Genomic DNA, 24,146 nt, shown 5'->3' with positions numbered 1-24,146 from the left:
CAGTCTTCAGCATCCACTAAATTTCTAGAAATGCTCTTACGCAAGAACGTTCGCATTAATTGCAATGTTTTTTTTATTGGGCTGTGGCATGAAAGTTCACACAATTGAGAATATTCAAGGGAACACTTCTGTATACGGTTCCGTTCATTATGCATGGCGCAGGAGAAAATAGTTCCTGTTTGCTTTTCATATCGTTGTTTTGCTCGCCTCAGCATAGTTTACCTATTGCTTGTAATGCTTTTTTTTTCTTTTTTTTTAATGATTTTTAAAGCTGTGGCAGGAATGTTCATAGAATTGAAAACATTCAAAGGTGCACTTCTGTATACTGTTGAGTCAATTATGCATGGCGCAGGAGAAAATAGGTCCTGTTTGGCTTTTTATATCGTTGCAATGCTGGCCTCAGAATAGTTAACCTGTTGCTTGTAATGCAATTGAATGAAATTTCTTTTCTAACAAACAATATATATTCTTCGGAACACGGAAAGGTTGTGAAACTCTGCTCTCTGCTCTTGCTTCCATTTATATCTTTCTAACGTGGTTACGGGGGCAGAGACGTCGTCAGGCAATCATGTGTTTTGTCTCTGCCACCCGCAGGAAGGAGTGATTTCCAGCAAATAAAAAAAATATTCACTGACTGGCTGACATTAAGCAAGTCAGCGCTTCGTTTTGAAAAGAAGTATCGTACGCGACTGTTTGCTAGTGAACTTGAAAGAAAAAAAATATTAACGTATCCGGTTTAGAAGCTTGTTGAAAAGCACACGCCAGTGTTCAGACGAGACACTTGAAGGCCCCATGAAAATCTAATTACCAACACTAGAAATCGCGCTCAAGTAATAGATGTACCATCGGTTATGTCCTCAACGCAGAAAAAAAAATGAATATTAAGCTAACATCACTAACACCGAAAATATTGGCGATTGGAAATGACGCTCCTCCTCTCCCCTTTCAACTGAATGCACGTCAGCGCGAAAGAAGAAAAAATTAAGAATACAAGCCGTGATGGTCCGCGTCACTTGGGAGTGTCGAATGTGTGGGCGCACCCAGCGTGACCTGATGACTTCACTCGACAGCATTGGGTGGAAAAAGCATGTCGCCCTAGTCGACTGCGAGTGGCCGTAAGTAGCAATGTTTAAAAAATAATTTCTAAACCGTCGGCTCCAAGCAAAGCTTTACAGTTTGACTCGAATACTATCAACGACAACGTCTATTGATTTCTTGCTCTAGAATGTGGTGGAAACAGATGAGAAACACTTATCACCAACTAAATTATTTATTAGAACCCAAAGTTTCGGGACCAACTCGGTCCCTACCCCAGGGGCGACTTCGCCACGTGTGGAGAAAGGGAAAGCGTAGGCCGCTGCCAGCTACTGCGGGCCTCGAACTTTAGTCGCCCCTGAGGAAGGGACCGAGTTGGTCCCGAAACGTCGGGTTTTAATAAATAATTAGGTTGGTGATAAGTGTTCCTCTTCTGTTTCAAGTACCCAACCAGGCGCCGAAGATGTTCTCGTTCAAATGTGGTAGAAAGTGCCGTTTTAGGGGCCCCTTAAGGCATTGAAACAGAAGCTGTTTTCCTGCACCTTAATATGTATATTTTTTTCCCAGTAATTATATTGTAGCCAGTAAATGTCAAAATATATTATGCGTGCCACACGAGGCTGAAAGATATGTCAGAAAAACAGGTTGACTGAGTAATGCCTGGGTTGAAACATCCTTTAAAAGCACTTTTCTTCTCCCTTCCCACTTCCATTCCACTTGCTGTCTTTTTCGTTATTTCTTCTAGCGTTTCTTTTTGTTCTTCGTCTTTCCATTTTCTTTTTGACGACTCCGTCTCTCCATTCTGCAGTGTCGTTGTTCTAATTGGGGTGTGTATATTTTTTTCTAATTCGCTCTTTCTCGACTCGTAGGGGCGGGCTGCTTAGCGTCCCTCAGCCTCCGCATTTCTGAAACTTCTGAGACCATATTCAGCTGCAGACATACTCTACGCGTACCCTGTTGAGGTGGCAATGGGATTTGTGCTAGAGCCCCTGTTCTAAGCAGACACAATGGCGAACGTGTAGAAGAACGGGGCTCAGGTCACCAGCGACGATGATACCTCAAGGCTTGCGAGAAATAGATGAGGTCGTACTTTAACAATTCTGAAGATTATATAATATATTCAATACCCCATTAGCGTGGCCTCTAAAGTGAGTTAGGGGATCAATTCTTCTTCTTATGAATACAATTAAGTTTGAAAAGTGTATTTCTCCATGGTTTCAGAGCCGTTGAAAGTACAAGGGGGATTGAAATTATTATTAGATTTACTTTATCGTGAACAATTCGCAAGAAGAAGAACGTTACTTAACTTGCACGGCAGCTGCGAGCCAGCAAATTACGACGAGTCTACATTTACAAGCTCAAAACTCGCCCATATCTCCCGCATAGTAATTAAGACAACTTACAAAAATACTTGAGTACAAAATTTGGGACGTGTGTAAAGATAATGAGCTCCAGATGCTGGACAACATTTTAGACTATTCAACGTCGGGTGTATAAACAGTGTGCATGCAGATTTGATCCGTTAATTCCCACATTTGCTTATGTGAGTCAAGCATTCGCACATTGAAGAACCCAGGCTTTTTTATGCCCTGATTCTGTGGATCATGGTGTAAGATATTTATTCAGAACAAGAGTTGGAGCGAAACAAAAAAGGAAAGAAAGCGTAGCAACCATCTCTGTGGATCGCTCAGCCTGAAGTAACAATTTCTGTTTAACTTATCTCAAGAGTGACTAGAAACGTACGTTGTCAGGAAAGGGGAAGAAAGTTGCGGGAGAGAGTGGGGGGGGGGGGGGGGGGGAGAGCAGAAGCGTTGAGTGGAGAAAAAAAGAAAAACCTTGAGATGTGATAGGAAAGAAATATCGAGCAACGCTGACCTCGTCGTGATGTAGGTCAAGAGGAAGCAAAATGAATTCAGCGTAGGAAAAAACAATTGAGGCGTCACACGAGGTGCTTAGCTGTATCACCCCACCATCGTCTGTCAAATAGCGAGAAGGAACGCGCATGTGGACAAACTTTTGGCAATGATGCCATGCTTAGAAAGATAACCAAACGATGTAAAGAATCTAAACCAAGTGGTAACAATAACCACAAAAAGTTGTAAGGAGAAATGACTGGATAAATAAAACGCCTAATGCCGAAGGTGTGATAATAAAACAGCCACGCAATGCGCGATGATAGCAGCAAGGATGGTGAAGCACTAACGTCTTAGTTGTCTTATTATATGTACACGCAATTTCCGTAGCAAATGTAAGACGCGGCTTTTGCGTCAATCGGGACTGATGTCAGGTTGACGTAAGCTGCCCTGCGTCATATTTCCGACACCTGGGTCTACTGCAATCCACAAATATTTTTCGTGGAGGACAACGCACAGCCTTGGGTGAGGCGGAATCAAAAAGAGCCTACAGATTTGCGCATTTCCACACGTCACTCGCCCCCTCCGCCCTGTACCTCACGCAAGTGATCTTGCTCACGCGTCATAGTCGGTAGCATGCTTGGATTGCAACAAAAAGGTCCTAGACTGGAATACTGCCTAAAATATGCAAATGATTCGTTACATAACACTAATCGGAAAATAAATTTCCTCTCTTCAGATATGCGACGACCTTTTATCTAACTTGAAATCTTTGTTATTTAAATTTAATTTATTCCGTGATATTACGCACAACATGAGTTTCTAGACACGCGGACGCAGCCCGGATGACGATGAAGGTTCACCGCTTGAAGGGCAGCTCCTGCGATTTTATGACCGTATTGAGTTAATGGCCGAGTGATATTTCTGCAGGCTTGGTCATCACATTACTTTATTTCATTTTTACAACATGCAAGCAATAATTTTAAATGAGCAGAAACTTGCTGAAACTGCATCAAAATTGAAACATCCGCGCGCGGGGAGGGCGGGGGCAGTGTCGTGTGTGATGTCACATGATGACACAAGCGTGCACCCGAGCCGCACGCACTCGGTGCTGTTCTGTCGAGCTGTGTGAATGTCAATCGTTTTCTCCTACGGCACCATGTGGAACATAATATTTGATGTCGGTGAGTTGTGCGCAATGTCATCGGGCAGTGACAGTCAGAACTCGTCATTCAGTTGCAACAACAACAACAACAAAAAAAAAAAAAACGATAAGAAAACATTAGCAGTACTCGGCACGCATCAGGGCAGAACGAGGGAGTGATCTTGAATGCGGCTAAATTACTGCTGTGTGAAGCATTCTATAGAATTCTTAAGCCATTTATTCACTTACACATCCTGACGCAAGTGGCCGGCGTATATGAGGGCGATGGATCATTACTGCGAGTCCAAATTCCCCTTCTTGCGTCGATACCGGCACAAAAATCTGCTTCACTGAGAGTGAGAAGGGGGGTCCAACAGCAGCAATACCCCTGCCACATGGAACATTTAAGGCATTTACCACCAACCTCAGTGGTGATGCAGGCATTGCGAAATCAAGGAGTAGACGAGCTGTACGTGAAAGTGCTGGAAGATATATGTAGTGGCTGCACAGCAACCATAGTTCTGCATAAAGAAAGTAACAAAATACCCATAAAGAAAGGTGTTAGGCAAGGAGACACAATCTCCCCAGTACTATTCACAGCTTGCTTAGAGGAAGTATTCAGAGACTTGGAATCGGAACAGTTAGGGATAAGGGTAGATGGAGAATACCTCAGTAATTTGCGATTTGCTGATGACATTGCCTTGCTAAGCAACTCGGGGGATGAACTGCAAATAATGATTGATGACCTAGACAAGAAAACTAGAAAGGTAGGCTTGAAAATCAATATGCAGAAGACTAAGGTAATATTCAACAGCCTCGGGAAGGAACAGCAGTTTAGATTAAGTAGCGAAGTACTGGAAGTAGTAGGCGAATATGTCTACTTAGGGCAGGTAGTAACCGCAGATCCGGACCATGAAAAGGAAATAACAAGAAGTATAAGATTGGGATGGAGCGCATTTGACAAACACTCGCAGATCAAACAAACAATGGCAATCGTGATATATAAATATTTGAGCAGACACGAAATTTTCGGGCCTTCGATATGTTGCGAAAATGATTGCGCTCTGAACGAAAAGGCTTTCAAATTTATATTTAAGTCTTGCATGCTACGGACAAGAAACCTGCTGATTACGACTATCCATTTTAAAATTTAGCGGCGATGTCGGCGTTTGGTTACTGAAGGGTAGGGAAAGCCACAGAGCCACAGTGCCGTCACCGACGGACTGTAGCAAGCGGCTCAGCTTGTGTCTTGTGCGGAAAGATTCTCAACACAGCATTCAATTTAAAATGTCACGTTGTACTCGTGAGGCCAAACTCCTCCATCAGAAGCATCCTTTGTCGGTAGCACCCTACGACTCCATCGTGAAATTTTCTGAGCCCACACGCGTTCTCAGTTCCAGAGGGGAAGCTGGCTTGCTCGACTCAAATTACTGGGAAGCTTCTTGTCTTTGGGAAACCGTTGCTAAATAAGTGTGTTATTTTTTGCCGAATAATTCGTGAACCTAACTACAAAATACTATACCTACCATCCATTGCTGCAAGAAATGCATTAAGTGTAAAGTAAAACTGCAAGATGATGATTCCAAGATCTATATATTTGCAAAGCAAGCTGTCGACGGTGTCTTTGCTGTTCCCGGCTGTTCCAGATTAGAGCCGTTGTATACCTGCGTCGCGCCAGGGACACCGCTTAAGATCGTGCACGACAGCACAAGCTGCCCCACACCGAGCAATCCGCGCCCAGTACGGCCGCTGCATTGTCGCCATCGTCTGCTCAACACTCCTTCACAACTGTGACGTCATCAAGCATAGTGTTGGCCGTAGAAATGACTTGTTCGGCAGGGCGAGTTGCGAGTCCTAGGGCGCTATATTTAAAATTACTTTGCGAGAAAACTAAAGGATCCAAAACTGTGCTTTTTGGCATATCTATAACCTTGATGTTGACAACTTCTGATGTAAATATCATTTATACCTGTTTGCTTCGAAAAAACGCCGGAGTTGATCTTCAACGTTCTGAAACCTTCCAGATTAATAACGCTTAAACGCCGCTTAGAAATGGGAGATAAAGGGCAAACATAAGTGCATGCCAACCGGCCCGCATCAGCCTTCCTTGCTCTCTGTATGCGTGGTCTGTTCCATTATTTGGGTTAATATTAACCAACCAGATCTCATCAGCCCTGCTCTACGGACTGGAATTTATCTATTTGAAGAGAAATAAAAAAGATTTGTGTCCATCTTTATCCTCCTAAGTAGGCTTGTCAAAAGACCCCGACGGTTTGCTTTTAAGCCGTGTAGCGGGGCTCCTGCAGATTTGTGGCACTCATATACCCATTGCAAGGGAAAGGACTTAAGGTATTCTTATTTTTGGAATGGCCACAGCGGTGAGGATGTATTACGAACCAGAGGCCTAGCGTTACTCAGGAGTAAACCGGCGGGTTGAAAGCTTTTAAGGAAGGGTGTACGTACATAGTGTGGCTGTTGTAGTGTAGCTTTCGTCCTTTTGTTGTTCTCGTTTAATGTTTCTTCAAAATTTAGTGATTGATAAAAATATTGAGAACCTTTCCCTAACAAAAGGTATTACTTGCTATAACTTTAAAAGAAGAAAGTTTCAGTTTTAAAAATAATTAATTTCGACTTATTTTGTTTCCGTCGGTGTTGCATGTGAGCTCAAATTCACTGGTATGGCTGGCTTGGCAGGTAGCAAGTTAGTGGCTTGCACGGCCGAACACTGACTGATCGTCGGCTTGTCTGCCGTCACGCCGCCACATGGCGTGACAAATATGCCAGGAGCTGGAAACTCGTGCCTCATTTTTGAGACGGCAGGATAAGACCAGTACCCAACCTCACAGGGCCCTTGCATTCTAGTAGGGCGACACTCTGTCCCTAAGCAACAAAGGCACGCTTGGATACTCTACCGCTAGACCAGGCTGGCACGTTTGTACCAGCCTGCTTGATAAGTATGTATGCTCGCCTCTCACATAAAGCTGCGCATTAAAAAGTATGTCTCAGATATTAGACACAAATTGTTTTAGTAATAGGGTGAGTGCCCAAGTCCATGTACGCGGACAAGGGTCCCAGTGAAGAGCCGGCAAACGGACGCTAGTTAGGATTCTCTCGTCACGCCCTTAAAAGCGAGCTTAATAGTCCCCCTTCAGTTTTTTTTTGCCTGTTGATTTTCTGCTTTCCTGCTAATTATATGCTCAGCGAATGCGTCGCGCAAATTCATTTCACCGTACAGAAAACTAAGGGCATCCTGCGTTGCGTCCCCCGCTTTCGGCATAGTACTGCTGGGTTGAGAAAAAAATTTAGGCTTTGAAGTTTAATGAAGCGAAGGGTAACCCCCTCCCCCCCCCCCCCCCACCCCCCCCCCCTTCTTTGCGAAACCACCCTAAAGAAGTTAGCTATGCCCAGCACCTTTGTATTCAAGAGGTGATTTTAATGGGAATTCTATATAGTGAGGCTCGTTTGCATAAACCATCCTGACAGACTGGCTTTTCTGTTTCTGAATGGGCAGGAAAAATCGCGATAGAAAACCACACGGAGGGAGAAACAATTTACATTGGTTACGACAGATTCTAGTTAGCTTCTCTAGTGGGTCGGTTTTCTCACCTGTTTCGGTTTGGGATTGCGCATACACTTTGGCACAGAGTCGTAAACTACCGATGTTTGTGAAAGACAACCCTACATACATATACAGCTCCTCTTTAACGAAGTCTTAAGAACGTGTCTGTGTGCCCTGTGATGTCGTGTCTGATTCTGGACAAGAGAGTTCTAGTGGATGTGATTCTCATGTGGCCATCACATGAGTTTTTGCACTGTCAGGAAAACAACCGTCCAATTAGTGTATGGCCATGCAACCGGCCAACTACCACTAGTCAGAGGCACGCTCGTGAGGAAGACTGTAGTGAAAAGCAAACGTGGGTGAAATGCGGAAGTGATGCTTTTATTGCTAGCACAATACACAATGCATATGTTAATATGCTTCCCTGAGAAGTAAGCCATGGATATACAGCACACTTTTCATCTCTTGCTTTGCATCGTCTTTCGGATCAAAACCATTGATCTTTTATAAGGACATTATTTCGCAGAGGAAGAACACCCCTTCTCATAAAATAAAGGCCTTACTCATCATGGCCCACACCAGTTGGCTCGATGAGCATAAGCCTAAGGCTTAAATTTATAAAATACTGAACCTTGGACGAAACTGAGCTCTTTTATTTCGTCGAAGCGCCACTGTTCGTCGTCAACCCCACTTGGCTCAGCAAGCAGAAGGCTAGCGAAACAATTCATAAAAAAAAGACCGCCGCTTTGGCACAAATATACCTCTTTTATTATGGTGGTGGTGCCCCATCAGCAATGTATTACGTCGGTAGCAGTCATTTTGTAATTCCATTTTCTCATTCTGTCTATTTATACACTAGAAATTAATCATAATGCAGAAATCAGTAGTACAGATCAACATGATGCCGTAAAAAGAATGAACGGAATTTTTTTATTTCTCTCGCAGCATACAACTTCGAGAAATGACACAACAGAAAAAGAGGCAATATACTGATTGGAGGCCCATTGTTCCCACAAGATAACCCCTAAAACACATGCATACAACGTCTACTCAGATTCTCATGCATATATGACAGCCGTTAAAACAGGCAGCCTTCCCTCTGACCTTTGCGAAGAGCTGATGGGCGCCCTGACTTAATTCTTCCCGACACCCATTATGATTGCATGGGATAGTTGGTAACGAACTGGCACCTGCAATCCCCCTGCCATACATATCGCCCGGACTGGAGACACTTGATTATTGGACAGAAATAAGCATGCACTGCGACATCCTCGAAACAGGCTATTCCATCACCGCACTCCCAAGTATCCACCTTATCCATTCCTTTCTTGCGCAAAGTTCAACACAATTCAACCTAACCTCCTTTATCTTCGGCTGTGACATATTTATGCGTCATCAGGCCACGCTGATTATGCGAACTGCCGAAAACACTGCGTCAACCTATCTGTCTGTGTGAACGTTCATACACTATACAATTTTCCAATATTACCCCTTCCCACTTCCTAATTCATTAATGTCTTGGCTCGCCTTGGACCAGATCCAAGACAAGCTTACCCTCGCGCGGCAAGCCCGCTGTCCTATTTAATAATTTCCAAATAAGGTCTTTCCTCTGGCTCTTCAGGTGATGTAACCCGTGCCGGCGATCCTAATCTTGGATTAGATTGAAGTGCAGGTTGCGGTACTGGCACCGGAGGAAGTGGGCGTCTCGGTGGTGAGACTGGTGTTGGAGGACGTGGGCTTTCCTCTCGCGATCCTCGTACTGGAGAACTTGGCAGTGACCCCGCATGTATTGGTGACTGTGGGGTTTGCCATGGCACTTTTGCGCCTTGTGCTGGGCGTGCACTTGCAACGGATGGCATTTGAGGCAGCGGGTGCGGCCCTGGCGATTGTAATCTTGGAGGTGATAGATTTGCCGTTGGCACGCCTGGTACTGGAAACTGGGGACGTGCACCTGGTGGTCCTCCTCTTGTAGCCAACGGACGTGACCCTAGTGAAGCCGGTCTTGGCGGAAGGTCAGGTTTCCATGGCGGTAGTGGTTGATGAGAGTATGCACGTCGTGGAGGTGGTCCTGGCTTTGGATTAGGTGTTTGCGTTTGACTTGAATCCCGATGGCTTGGAGAGATGGGCGCACTGGGGCTCCCGCAGGTTCCCTGTTGTGGGTTGTCCGTCCTTCGATAACAGAAGCAGCCAATCTCACAGTAATGCTTGCTTGAGCTAGGGTCGCACTGGAAAATCACAAAAATAAGTAAACCTTTTATATGCAGTTCTAAAAGGATTATTCTGTGCTTCATAACTAGTGTAACCCTACAAGCCTCCTTTCATTGTATCAGTGAGGTTCATCTTTAGCATAACATGTCTGACATAGATCTCCGCAATATAGTAAAAAAGGGTACCATATATGACATGGATCATCGCAATTTGAAAAAAAAAAAAAGTTTTAACAGTAATGAGAAATTGCGTTTTTTCGGCAACAAAACGAATAATGCTGCCAATACAGCCACCTTTCTCGCAAGAAAAATGCAATTCTTTCAAGATTTTTTTAGGTAAGAATTTGCGATGCTTTGATACACCGCGATTCACCACCAAACATGGCGCCAAGTTTTGATGGCTATGGCCTCGGAAATCTGAATGCATTAAAGGAAAAAATTCGTTAAAATTTACCCTAAATTTGGGATTGAAAACCTTTTTTAATGCTCAAAATTATGCATTGGCGCATTTGGCTTGTACCTATTGATGCATTGGCTTATGGGTTCGATACTTTGGGAAGGCTTAGCGTGACTAGTCGTGTAAGCGAGTGTTCGTGTAGCGTATCTTGAAGGTATCTAATCCCGTATATCGAACACTTCATTCCCATGGAAGTAGGAAGGAAACTTTTAACATTAATAGATATATGTTACCCTTATCATGTGCTCATTGGCATAGCGGATAAAACATTCCTTAAACAATCACAGATTGCTAACTTCAGTGAAGCAGAGGGTGAACTATTATGTGTAACATTCAAGTCGACTAAATGCCTCCTTTGCGGCATGCAGCTGTGAAGTCTGTTGAAAAACTTAATTTCTTGGTTACAATTAAGCCTCGTGACGACTCCTGTGCGTCCTGCTGGTAGAGCAATGGAGTCACTAGCGATCGACCTGTAAACTCTGATGGCTTCAACGCGTACTTGCTTGCACTCAATTTTCACCCTCAATAATCATTCAATTCTTTTTTTTTTCTCTAGCGCCCATTCAACCTGCACCAAAAATGTTATTTCAGTTGCTACAGAAGGGGACCGACATCTGAAATTAAATTTTGATAAAAGAACATTAGAGACATGAAGAAGTCCTAAACATTTTCTTGCTCGCTACGCATTATGGACTTCACTCCAGCTGTCTATAATCTTCAAATTATCACTTGCTCAGGTCATAGATCCTCATCCGGAAAGATAGACCTTGCATCACATTAGTCAGGTAATAATAAATATCTTTACAACCACCGGCCGATGTCATAAATTCCTTATCCTTGCAAGATACAGTAGCAAATAATGTACAGACACAATATGGTGTGACTTGAGCCAATTAACATTCTCTCTAATAATAAGGATGAATTCACAAAGTGATTGACCACACAAACACAACTTGTCGAGTTCACACCTAGTTAAAAGATTTCGAATTGATGATAATTTATCAATTTTTCGAAGGCTTTTGATACCGTGCTTTGTTCAAAACCAATATCAAACATAACTCTATTCCTAACTACCACATTTAGTGAACTGGTTTTCAAGTTTTGGTCCCAACTCTCGCAATTTGTAACCTGCAACTCAGTCAGTTCTCGAATAGTGAATATATTGTTAAGGAAAAGTACACAGAGGTAAACGGCAGTTCACTGTTAGAGGCACAAACCACCAAAATGAACCCAGCTTAGCTTGAGCGCCGTCTTCTTCACTACACCACACCAGCACGTTGTCGTCGTCTCGATACTACACGCCGTAACAATACCCCCCGCGGGGGAAAGTCACCGTACCGGTGCGTCCTACACAAGAAAACTTGAATGATACGGTTTCAGACGGGAGACATGCATAAGTTTTGGATGAGGCATTGTAGAAGGGTACTTGGGCTGTAGAGGGGCGATCTCATAGGTCACATCGGTTATTTGCCGTAAGACGCGGTAAGGGCCCACGTAACGATGCAGAAATTTCTCGCACATCCCCACACTGCGGGCCGGAAGCCACAGGAGTACGAAGGAATCAGGAGGGTAGGGGACGTCATGGTGGTGAAGGTCGTAACGACACTTCTGAGAGCGCTGAGACGCGCCAAGCTTGTCTCGAGCAATGTGGCGGGCGGCATCAGCGCGGGCGATGGCATCCGAAGCGTAAGAGCAGGAAGCGTTGTCAAGAGGTAGCAAGGTGTCGAAGGAAAGTAAAGGGTCACGGCCAAAACGTAGATAAAAGGCAGAATATCCGGCGGTGTCAATGCGTGAGGAAGTATAGGCGAACGTTGCGAAATGTAAAGATACGTCCCAGTCACGATTGGGGTCGGACACATACATTGACAGCATGCCTGTCAGTGTGCGATTGAGGCGCCCAGTAAGACCGCTCGTTTGCGGATGGTAGGCCGTGGTGAATTGGTGACGAGTAGCGCAGGAGCGGAGAAGGTCATGAACCACTTGAGAAAGGAAGCAGCGGCCACGATCTATGAGCAGTTGACGTGGAGCGCCATGAGTCAAGATGACGCCATGCAGAAGAAAGTCGGCAACGCCGAAGGCGCAGCTGGTGGGGATTGCCTGGTTACAGCATACCGGGTAGAATAATCAGTTGCCACAGCAATTCGTTTGTTTCTAGAAGTCGACGTGGGAAAAGGCCAAAGAATATCAAGGCCCACACGATAAAACGGCTAAAAGGGCACTTGGATTGGTTGCAGGGGTCCACTAGGTTAAAGCGAGGGTGTCTTACGGCGCTGACACAGCTCACAAGCGGCGACGGAGCGACGAAATGAGCGGTAGAGACCAGGACAGAAAAATCGGCGCTGCACATTGTTGTACCTGCGTGATACTTCCAGGTTTCCTGCTGTAGGGACGTCGTGAAGTTGGGCGAGGACAGTAGAGCGCAGATGAGCGGGAACAACCAGTAAAAGGTCCGCGCCATCTGGACGCATATTGCATCGGTATAATGTCTCATTATGGAGCACAAACAAGCTAGCGGAAGGATCGGGGCTTTTGATCAGCTGGTCAATAATTGGTTGTAGGAGCAAGATCACAATACTGTTCAGAGATGATATTGATAAAGCCCGAGATGGACAAAACGCCGTCGCCATCAGTATGGTCGGACAAATCGGGAGGATCTACGGGATGGCGGGACAAGCAGTCATCGTAATCGTGCAATTTGCCGGATTTGTATACCACAGTAAATGCGTACTCTTGTATTCGGAATGCCCAGCGACCTATGCCGCCAGTGGGGTCCTTAACTGAGCACACCCAACACAAATCATGATGGTCTGTCACTACGCAGAATGACCGCCAAAACAAGTAAGGGTGGAATTTGGTCAGCGCCCAAACAAGTGCAAGGTTTTCCCGCTCTGTAATTGAATAATGGCGCTCAGAGGACGAAAACAGGCGGCTGGAATAAGCAGTTATGCGGAAAGACCCATGCTGGTACTGAGCAAGGATAGAACCAATACCATAGCCGCTAGCGTCGGTGCGCAGTTCGGTAGGTGCAGAAGGATCGAAGTGCGCAAGAACATGTGGAATAGTGAAGGCGGAAATAAGCGTTATGAAGGCGTAGGTTTGGTCACAATCCAATGGGAAAGGCACATTTTTCTGCAGAAGAGAGGTAAGTGGACAAGCGATGTCTGTGTAGTTCCGAACACACCAGCGGAAGTTGGAGCAAAGGCCAAGGAAGCTTCGCACGTCACTTGAGCTACGCGGGGTAGGGAACTCGCGCACGGCTCCAACTTTGTCAGAGTCGGGCTGCACATCATTCGCATCAACCAAATGACCTAAGACTTTGGTTTGGCGCCGGCCGAAGCTTCAGTTTTTGGCGTTCAGTTGAAGACCTTCGCGGCGAAAATCGGCTAAGACAGTAGAAAGTCCATCCAGGTGGGTTGCGAAAGTGGGAGATAAAACGACGACGTTATCTAAGTAGCTTAAACATGTCCATTTTAAGCCACGCAGGAGCGAGTCGATCATGCGCTCGAATGTCGCAGGAGTGTTACAGAGGCCAAATGTTATCACCTTGAATTGATATTCCGTCGTGGGTGACAAATGCGGTTTTCTCACGATCCCGTTCGTCGACGGCAATTTGCCTGTAGCCTGAACGCATGTCGATGGAAGAAAAAAAGCTGACACCATGCAAGTAGTTAAGCGCATCGTCAATTCGTGGAAGAGAATAAACATCTTTCTTTGCTACTTGATTAAGTTGGCGATAGTCAACACAAAATCTCCAACTTTGGTCGTTCTTTTTGACATACTACAGGGGACGCCCAGGGACTGCAGGAAGACTCAATAATGTTTCGCACCAGCATTTTGTCAACTTCTTTCTGTGTAACGTTCCGTTCAGTAAGGGAGACACGATAAGGCCGTCTGTGAATGGGGCTGGCGTCACCCCTATTGATGCGATGGGTCACAACGAATTTTTGGCCCAATGGTCGGTCCCCGAAATCAAATATATTACTGTACGACAGCAAAAGGTCAGAGAGAGCTCGGGCTTGGTCTTCCGACACATCCGTGGATATCATGCCAGAAAAATGACCAAATGGAAAGAAGCCGATATATGCCACTCCAATAGATGCTGAGGCGTTAGGGCAGCGACTTCGGAGTCTGCCGAAGGAAACAGATCAGCGAGTGTGATGCCATGGCGTCAAACTTGGGTCGAATGGCTGAAGTTAAGGGCGGGAGATAGGTGCGTCTAGCAGTGACAGTGACGACGGTATGAGGAAATATGACGTTGCGACGAAGAACATCGGTAATTGGGCAATTGACGTATGTGCTGTTAGGAACTGCGGGGAACGGGGCCGACGGAAAATAAATAGCAGTTTTGGGCAGTAGACGAACATATTGGGCGGATCGGAGGTGGGCTTGATATCGGTGGTTTCGAAGCAAATGGGCAGGTCTAAGCGAAGAAGACCAGTTGAGTAGTCAATCAGGGCAGAATGGGCCATTAAAAAGTCGATGCCAAGGATCACGTCGTGAAGGCAGCGGTCGATGAGAGTGAAGAGAACAGGGGTCTTGCGACAGAAAAACTCACGCGCTCAGTGCACAGTCTCACGACGGCAGCGATGCTTCCATCGGCGACACGAACGGCGGATGAATGCGGCGATGAGCGAGGGTCAGCAGAGGATTTTCGGGCCGGGTCGTCAATGAAGCGTCACCTCCAGAAGCAGCATTGGTTCTCCTTAAGCTTAATTCTCCTTGCACATATCCCAGGATGTGACATCGCTTTCAGAGCCAGACTTCTAGTCGACGTGGTCAGTGCCGCAAACGATACCCAGATCCCGAGGCTGCTTCATGACGATGGAGGGAGCTGGTTGTGTCGCTGTAGAAGGCGTCGCGTCGGATGGCATAGCGATAGTATCAATTTGGCGGTAACTATGGAGACCCAGACTTGGCTGTTTATGTACTCCCTGCAATCCTCCACCAAATAAAGGAATAAAGGAAGAGTACGCAGCGGAAAACGCTAGTTCACTGTTATACGGACACACCACCAGAACGAACCCAACATAGATTGAGCGTCTCCTCCGGGAAAGCAGATGGAGACCATATGCGGGACAGGCTGTCTGGGTTTCTGGAAAATGAACATACAATCGCAGACACCATGTTCGGTTTCCGCCCACAGAGGTCTGCTCAATATGTTCTGCTTTAACCCGACCGAAATTCTCAACGCTGTCAAATATCCCTTCAGTGATAAGACAGTAATCGCCCTTGACTTGAAGGGGGCTTTCCACAATGTCACACACGAAATCATCCTGAAACATCTTTCCCAGATGAACTGTGGACATAACACACTTCAGCATATCAAGCAATTTATCTTGGATCGACAATATTTCATCAGAATTCAAGACGAGGAACTCGGACCAAATAAACTGGGAACGAGGGGAACCCCACAGGGCGCGGTCCTCTCGCCGTCACTTTTCAGTTTCGCCATGATGAAACTCCCGGCTCAGCTGAAGGCCGAAGGCACCTAGCTCGCTCTCTATGCTGACGATATAACCATCTGGGCCAAACATGGATCGGTTGGAGGCATTGAGGCCATCCTGCAGCAAGTGGCGGAGATCGTGGACGCTTTCGCCCGTCGCTGCGGCCTTCAGTGCTCCCCGCTCAAATCCGAATTTGTGCTCATTTGCCCGTCGCCTAAGTGTACCACTAAAATGAAACTATCCCTGGTCAGCGGCCCGATACCCGAACACGATGAGATTAGAGAACTTAGTCTCCTTATCCACAAACATCGATGGGCTGATACAACACTAGCAAAACTGCGCAAGGTGGGGGACCAGGTGGGCCGGATGGTCCGCCGGGTTTCCAACAAACGCGGGGGGTTACGGTGCCCAGATGCCTTGCGGCTGGCGCATGCACTCGTGACCAGTCGAGTCCTCTACTCGACTCCTTACCTTCACCTGCGCAGGTTTGAAGAGAACGCCGTCGAAATGATTCTCAGAAAGATGTGCAAGCGTGCCCTCGATCTCCCGATCAACATATCCAACCAGCTTCTCATGGGCCTGGGGGTGGTAAACATTCGCGGAGCTCCTGGAGGCACACTTGGCCAAGGCTTTCAAACACGCCGTCGCGACGCCGCCTATTAGCCCGACTACACATCCACCACCCAACACCTACGGAAGAGCGCGTACGCATTCCTGAAATCTGGAGGTACGGCCTGCACGTGCGCCCTCTTCCGGCAAAATATGACACGTGACAACCATGACAACCACAGCGGCAGGCGCCTTGCGTGGGTGGAGGCACTGGCTCGTCACTATGGGAACAAACACATAATCTTCTACGCGGACGCCTCCGGCTCTCACCATCGGGGGTGGTACACGGCCATAGTCGTCCACCAAAAAGTCGTGTTGAATGCCCTAATTAACATTCCACGCTCAAGACATAACACATGCAGAAAAGGGGCCTGCAGAAATATCAAATAGGGGTACATACCTCTCTTTGTGTACCGTATCCTTCAAAACAGTGACTACCTCGGGGCCCCCGCGTCTCAAACGATTGTATAGGCTTCAGCTCACATGGGCCTCAAAGGTAATGAAACGGCAGAAGACGCCGCCGCGCGCTCACTCTCCGGGCAACGCCTTCAGACCCCTTCGATACGGATCCCGAACCCAATCCGATCCTCACTTTTCGAGAAATTACTGAGCTATATCAATTCGGCCATGCAATATATTTCAAGCCTTGTAAGGGCCTTCCAAAGGTGGAGGAACGCACACTCCTCCGTCTTCACACCAAACGCTGCTGTGCCTGGCAGTCTTAAAACACTTTGATCCTGCCTGTACTGGAAAATGTCGCACTGTGCGGACAAGTGTTCGGATATTTTTCACATAGTATGCGCATGCCAATCAACCCCGAACCTCGCCCCAAACCCAACCCCACCAGGGAGGACTGGGAGGCAGCCCTGCTCGGCTGCTCCGGCCTGGCGGGCGAGAAGGCCCAGGTATACCGAGCCCGAGCCACAGCGGCTGCCAATGGTTGTTGTTGTTGTGGAAGAAGGAAGAAGGAAAAGAAAATGCACGGAACTGCTACTGGCTCTGTACCTGAGCCACCTCCGCTGCCTCGTGCGGATGGAAGAGAGAAAATAGAAAGGAAAAGAAAAAAAGAAGAGGGAGAAAAAGACGCGCGCCGGAACAACGGGCATCGTCCACCACCGAAGCAGTGGCGGGTGCAATGACGGCCTACAACAGATAAAATTCGGTGGCTGGCTAGCCCCCGCCACAAGCAGCGTTGACCTACCGTCCCAGCCCCGTAGGGCCAGAAACTCGTGTGTCCATTGTTCTTCCAAAGTCCTCATCGAGATGGCTGCCAAACTTTTTTCATGTCATGTACAAGCAAGCCCAAACTTCCACCTTGTTATACCAACCGAACACCTCTATCTGATACTACGAAGTTAATGACAATCACCTTCAACGAGCTTTCTAATATAGATATTGTTACGGACGACAAGGAAGAAGAAGCGGGCAGTGGCGCGGGCAGGAGCGCTCGCGCTAGGCCCGCGAACATTCATTAAACGTCATCTACCATCGTCATCGGTCATGTTCTGTCTCCTGTCTTCATCGGCTTGCCGCTTCGTAACATTTGGTTGGAGGTGCGGCGTACGGCATCCCCATCCTCTCCTTGGAGCATCGACGCCATCTTCAAGCCGGGACCATCACCGAGGGCCCAGGGACATCGCCGAGCAGCTTCGCCCCAGCCCTTCAAGCCCAGACCCGAACAACTACTACCGCCCAGCCCCCAGCCCGGACCTGAAGACAAGGAGAACAGACATACCGATCAGAACCGAGATGAAGGACCCGAAAGACCCGAATGACCCGAAGGAACCGATGGACACGAACACGCAACCCCCGCCCAAGCTGCCCGACGTGACCTCGAACCATCGGTCCCATGGACTCTGGTGACGGACGGTTGACAGCTCCAAGGGAGGCGGATCACCCACGCATCAGACATCGTACCGGCAAGCCGTTCTATTCTTCCTTCTTTCTCTTCTTCTTCAAGCATCCAGACACGCCCATCATCATGCCATAAAATCATTAACATCGCTAAACTTCCTCGTCCACGATCGGGACGATCACTCGGTTGCCCCGGGTCATGTTACGGACGACAAGGAAGAAGAAGCGGGCAGTGGCGCGGGAAGGAGCGCTCGCGCTAGGCCCGCGAACATTCATTAAACGTCATCTACCATCGTCATCGGTCATGTTCTGTCTCCTGTCTTCATCGGCTTGCCGCTTCGTAACAATGTATTTGGCCCCATATTTACCCCTAACCTGTCTCGGTCGGAAAGCATTGATTCCACTACTAAAGCGCTGCAACAAGAACTAGGCTAATTACGTCGTAAGCTGGCTAATTATCGCCGAGACACTAAATAAGGCTCATATAAGACACTTATCCGACCAATACTTGAAAGTGCTATTACCATGCGGAACCGCTATAACCAAACCGAAACAGAGCTGAAGCCGCCCAAAAGAAATAGTTTTCATCGTTTTGATAACGAGTTCTCGGCGCCGCCACTCGATCGCGTCTTCACGTAAGCTAGCGTCATCTCAGTGCAGCCAAGTGCGACATATGCCTAGCTACACATTCTGTTTTCTTCTTCTTGCTTCAAGTCATTGTCTCCTGAAGTTCAGGTTTACCCAAGTGGTAACTCATACAAAGGGGAAAAATGGTTTCAGGGCTAAATTGATCGAGACAACTACTTCCAAAAGCCAAATCGAGGCCGACATTTTCTACAAACGCCTACGGGCAATGTTTTGTCAGAAAGCCGATTTGATCAGACCACAGAAGGCAACGCATGTGAAACAACGACGACAATTTAACACTAGCAAGGTGATTTCGCAGAGCTACCTTGGAAACACCGGTTTGTACATACACATATAACATATATTGTAAAAATTCGGCAATCCGTGAGGCAAGCCCACATCAACCCGCTTCACCTCCTCCTGTGAAGTTATGATCTAGCGGTGGACTTATTTCAACTGCCATGTAGAGGCTGAAGTTAGTAAGTTAGTTTACTTCATTCTTTTCACAGAGATGCACAGCTGAAAATTAATTGGCCGTCTTACCTGGCCTCCACAAATAACCTGGTATTGGTTCGCGTACATAGCCCTGAAATGGAAAGCGCAGTATATGAGGTCTTACTTCTGCAAGTGAGTGAAGAAAATTCAATACAAAAAAACGTGCGCCGCGCCATCTTTCAACCAGCAAAGAGAAAATTTGCCCTTGAAAAATAAAATCATTCTTTCAGTAGGTACATGGACATTTCACAGCAAGACAAAGAGCTTCCGGGGCCGCGTGCCTTCTGATGTGGTTGTTAAACGCCACAAATGTATACCGAATTTCGCCATCCCTTAAATCATCTAGACGGCAATAAGCGAGCTAGCTGAAGGGGGAAAGCAAACTTTGCAAAATGGGGAAGCTTTTCACAGCCCAATAGTCCTTACATGGTGTTAATGAGAGGTTACTATAGGCCTACATGTTGTTTATAGGATTCTTTAAAATCAAGCAGCTACGATGTGCGTTTGAGAAGTTTCAGCAGCAGATTGTGTAATATGGTAACGGCGCGGTACTGTCATAAAACAATTGGGTTTAATATATCCGCTATTGCCATATATAAATTGTTGATGTTATCGTTTTCACTATGAAAGGCGCCATACGCAGAGCTCTCCAATGCGGAATCAACGTAGACCGTTGTGAATGTTTCAGTATCGCAGGTTGCCATAACATTAGGTAATCTTTGCCCTGATTCTTCAGCGAGTTCAGCACGATATGCGTGCGTAGTGCCAATAGTCTTTTTTGGGCATTCTCTGCATTCGAGATCGAATGTTCAAAGCGTCAAATACACACACAAGTCGGGGTTATAAAGGGTCTACTGAAATCTACTGAAGTCTACTAAGCCTACTGAATTCGCACAACATACGGGAGGCTAGCTTTGCTCCTCCACCGAAAAACGACCGCCAAGGCTGGAACCCGATCCCGCATCGTTGGGCACACTAGTCGAGCGCCCTAAGCACTGCGCTATCAGGGCGGCTATTGTTCGAAATCTGTGTTTGTATTATGAGAACACGTCAGGTTCATAAGATTGCACTGATGTCACACGAGCATTTCTGAAAAAAATAATCGCCAACTAATAATGAGCAAGCTACAGTTGTTTCCTTTTTTTTTTTATCCTGCGCAAATCAGTAATACTAAGTCTCCTCTTCACAAAAGATGTTTTTACCTTATATGAAAGCATTGTGCGCTTTATCGAGGGAGATTCACGAACAAAATAAAATGAATCCTTGTTCGAAAAAACCTAGTGAGCTATGTGAGAGAGACAAACGGCCCTTATTAAGGCGATGTGGTTGTTGTTTTAGGGGTTATTTTATTATATATACAAAAGGAAGGAAAATGTGTTTGCCAGCCCCGGTATCTGCTATCTGATATCAGCGATACGAATTCTGAGGCCCAAAATTGTCTGAAGAGGCTGCATAAAAGGTGTCCGCAAAAGGTGGCCTTAGTCCCATGATCACGTGAATAAGAGAAAAGCAATAATTGTGTCCACTCTAGAACTGAAACCATCATCTTTCCGTGACCTAGCTAAGCGCGCTAACTGGTACTTTACGGCAACGTCCTGGGAAGGAGTCCACAATTCTCCTTGTGAAGTTTAAGGGAGCTGAGAGAGAGGTAAACAGAGTTGACGGATATGAAAGCGGCGGCAGCATGCTCGCAGCGCGCTAATCCTCTTGGCATTCGTCGCTTTGTGGACTCTCAGCTCCATTCGGCATCGCTGTGGGTGACATCGCACCAGGCTCCAGTAGCGGGCGGGGAAGACCGTGAAAGTTCGCTACGGCGAAAAGATTACAGTGGCTTGAAATGCGGCTCATTGTAACCAGCTTCAAGAAGTGGATGTGGAGAATATGCCCGGTGATGACTGAAGAGTGCGCTGGGAGCGTTTGATGTAATGGAGTGTGAATGAAAGATGTGAATATTTTGCCGAGACGTCCAACCGGCTCTAAGCTTTCGCCTTCACGGTCTTCAAGAAGTTTAAGCATCCTCTGCAATTTTGGAATTGCTTCATCTGGTCTATCGTTAACAGCGAGGCTTCATTCAGAATAATGGCCTCTGAAGCCGATCAGACGATATCTGGTCTTAAAAACGTAATTCAATGTCTACTGGACGCTGGGTTTCGAGAAACGCAAAATATTTTAGCAGTTAAAGGAACTGAAATAAAACCACCTACTGCTAACAGCGAACAGAAGACATGAATTGCATACATTTGCCGAATTACACTATGATCGCAAGCATTATTCAATGCACCTGCTCATACTTGCATATATAAAGGCGCACAGTCAATCGCAGGTAGTTAGTTACAGAACAAAAGCTTAGAAAACGAGAAAACAAATACATGTTCAAATATGTATTTTTACATAAATAGTATATGAACCATCTTAACATATCGTCTCCTTTTTATGACGTATAACAATACGAAACCTATTTGTTTCCTCTGGCTAGCAAATACCTTGGCTTTTTCGCGTATTCACAGAAGCACTGCAATGCGTTAAGCTTCGTAAAATGTACACGTTGACGGCGTGAGCTGGATTCGCATACTCACCGCACAATGTAGACACAAAACAGTCCAAAAAGCATGACGCACACAACCCTAGTCATCTTCCTAAACGCGCAGTGTGCAAGTCAAAATGAAACTCGTTGCTTGCTCTTGTCTTTCGCACCGAGGGATCGACGGGGTCTTATAAAGCTGAGTGAAATTATATAGGCACCATATCGTTCTTTTAGCTCTGTCTCTAGCTAGAAGGTTCGACGGGGTCTTATAAAGCTGAGTGAAATTATATAGGCACCATATCGTTCTTTTAGCTCTGTCTCTAGCTAGAAGGTTCCGGATTAAGTAAATATTTCCCTGAAATGACGAATAATTTTAGTTGTAGCTACTTCTTAGCAGAATATTACGCATTATTTTAACCCTGACGAATAAAAATATACTGCAAGCGAAGTGAAATGTAATTGCTGTGCCTAACAGCAGACAAAATCGTAATGCGTCATCACCGAGGCCGTAAAATTTCTGTATTCAGCTAATTAATAATCAAGTGTCAGGCGCAGCCAAGATTTCTTAAATATAATAAGCTGCATAATCATGCGAACCTTCCGCAGAAGCCGAAATGCGGTCGTCGTTAATATACAATACGGCTGACGACTACGTTTCCGAAGCTTATCTCTGGTAAAGGCTTTGCAAAATAATTGAATTAATTTGATATGCAAGATGCAAATATTCGCTTGCAAAGCTAGAAAGCGGCGTGTATCTAAAATATAATGTGGTCTTGGAATTTGCGCAAATAAAGTTTATAATGTGGTACTGGCTGCGCTATTTTGATTTTTTTTTTGTGACTGCGAAAATGAGTTCTCTATGCCTACAATGAGATGCAACGTCCTCATTGCTGACAGCAAACCGACTAATGGTATTTTGAAGCTGTATTAGCGTTCTGTGTGCCTGTGTACGTCATTCCAATATGGTTTTGAAACGTATATTTCTTGAGGAGATGTTCTGGTTCGAAAGGGAATTAAGAAGGTAACTGTGACAAATGGTTCAGAAAATTAACACTTGTAAAATCCCATCGAAGCATTTAAGGTAAAAGTTCACAACTAAAATATTGGAGGTAGGCCTAATAAACGATGAATGTATAGAACAATTTGCTGGTTCTTACGCATTCATACCCTCTGACGCCCATTGTAACAGCTGTCTTATTTAATGCGGATAATAGGATCTTCTCAGATGGATGCAGTCTTATAATTTCTTATTGCAATTTGTTTCCTACTTAAAAAAAGCCATTCGTGACGGTTCGATAATCTTGATGAGGTCCATACGGGTGCTTTCCATATACACAGAATCCAATGTGTAATCATAACGTCAATTGCACAAAGCATGGTGACCGTTGGAAATGTTCAATCTAGGCTTCTATGAAGCTCTCAAAACTGCGCTATTAACGCACTAGTCTGTACAATGCAGCTACACTCAGCGAAGCTTGACAGATCACTCAAAGATGGATGGTAAACGAAGATTTTCTTATGTGCTGTCTTTGAAAGCTTAATGCGCCCCACGTCTCAAAAACAGTCGGGTTGGCGATGTCAGTTTTTTAACGCGAAAATCGCCAGCAATCAGATAAATTAAAAGTATTGAGCAACCACCTAATCATGCTCAGCTCTTCAGATTGGAGGCAGGCGTGCGACCACTCAGCCAAAAAAACGCCTTGATTTTCTTCGATTAAATAGTGGGACACGTATATGCCTTGCTTTACGACAGTCCGCTGTCGATTAATTGCGTCTTTCAGAAGAAAATAATTACTGAAGTAATATTTAGACAAGTGGCAAAGCAGATTTCAGCTCCTCTCCCGCCTTGCTTACCTGCAATGGTATGGCCGGCATGCGCCACTCAACGAAAGAATACCGCGATCGTACGGCGCAATCATTAGAGTTGGCGCGCGAGTAGTGTAACGCATGGTATGTAAGGAACTTAAATAGATTGTGAGTCCTCCACGGATCTTCTTTCATTTGTACATACCATAATCTTCTTCTTTCTTTTGTACATACCATCGTCATCGTCCCGCGGCGCCGGCTCCAGCACGCGCCTGGGTTCTCCATCAGATTAAAACGCTGACACGGCGTACCTTGCCTTGCCGTCACGACTTTGGCGTCTCGACCTGGCCTTCTTTCACACGTGGTGGAGGTGAAATTTGATCCCCTTACTGCCTTGTGCCCTGCCTTTCGCTGGAGCTACGTTCCGGTCGCCGTTTGGCAACAACCACCATCGTTATGTCAACCGAGAACAGTCCCGACCCGACCGGACCCTCTACCTCGGCTACACCGCCGCCTCCCACTGTGCCCACTG

At 46.1% G+C, this 24,146-nt stretch overlaps 1 protein-coding gene and 1 long non-coding RNA gene across 3 annotated transcripts in view; one reads left to right on the top strand and one right to left on the bottom strand.

Moving 5' to 3' along the window:
* LOC146175605 (uncharacterized) overlaps positions 1–24,146 on the top strand; it is an 85,355-nt gene that overhangs the window by 1,589 nt on the left and 59,620 nt on the right. Inside the window, exons 2-3 of one of the 2 annotated variants that reach the window (XR_014701434.1) lie at positions 965–1,115; positions 10,812–11,064. This is a non-coding gene — a long non-coding RNA (uncharacterized LOC146175605). Of the gene's footprint in view, positions 1–964; positions 1,116–10,811; positions 11,065–24,146 lie in introns of those variants that run through there. The other variant, XR_014701435.1, reaches the window with a different exon arrangement.
* Positions 8,494–22,277, bottom strand: LOC146175607 (uncharacterized). The gene is made up of 3 exons (XM_084582001.1): positions 21,861–22,277; positions 19,333–19,375; positions 8,494–9,816 (listed from the first exon to the last, which is right to left on the bottom strand). The coding sequence occupies exons 1-3, from the start codon at positions 21,914–21,916 to the stop codon at positions 9,169–9,171; spliced, it is 747 nt and encodes a 248-aa protein (XP_084438127.1). The 5' UTR covers positions 21,917–22,277; the 3' UTR covers positions 8,494–9,168.

This window comes from Amblyomma maculatum, chromosome 10, assembly GCF_055883805.1.
Source record: "Amblyomma maculatum isolate TAMU_Amacu chromosome 10, ASM5588380v1, whole genome shotgun sequence".
Lineage (NCBI taxonomy): Eukaryota > Metazoa > Arthropoda > Arachnida > Ixodida > Ixodidae > Amblyomma > Amblyomma maculatum.
The sequence above is the reverse complement of the archived record's forward strand: the minus strand, read 5'-3'. Positions and strand labels throughout refer to the sequence as shown.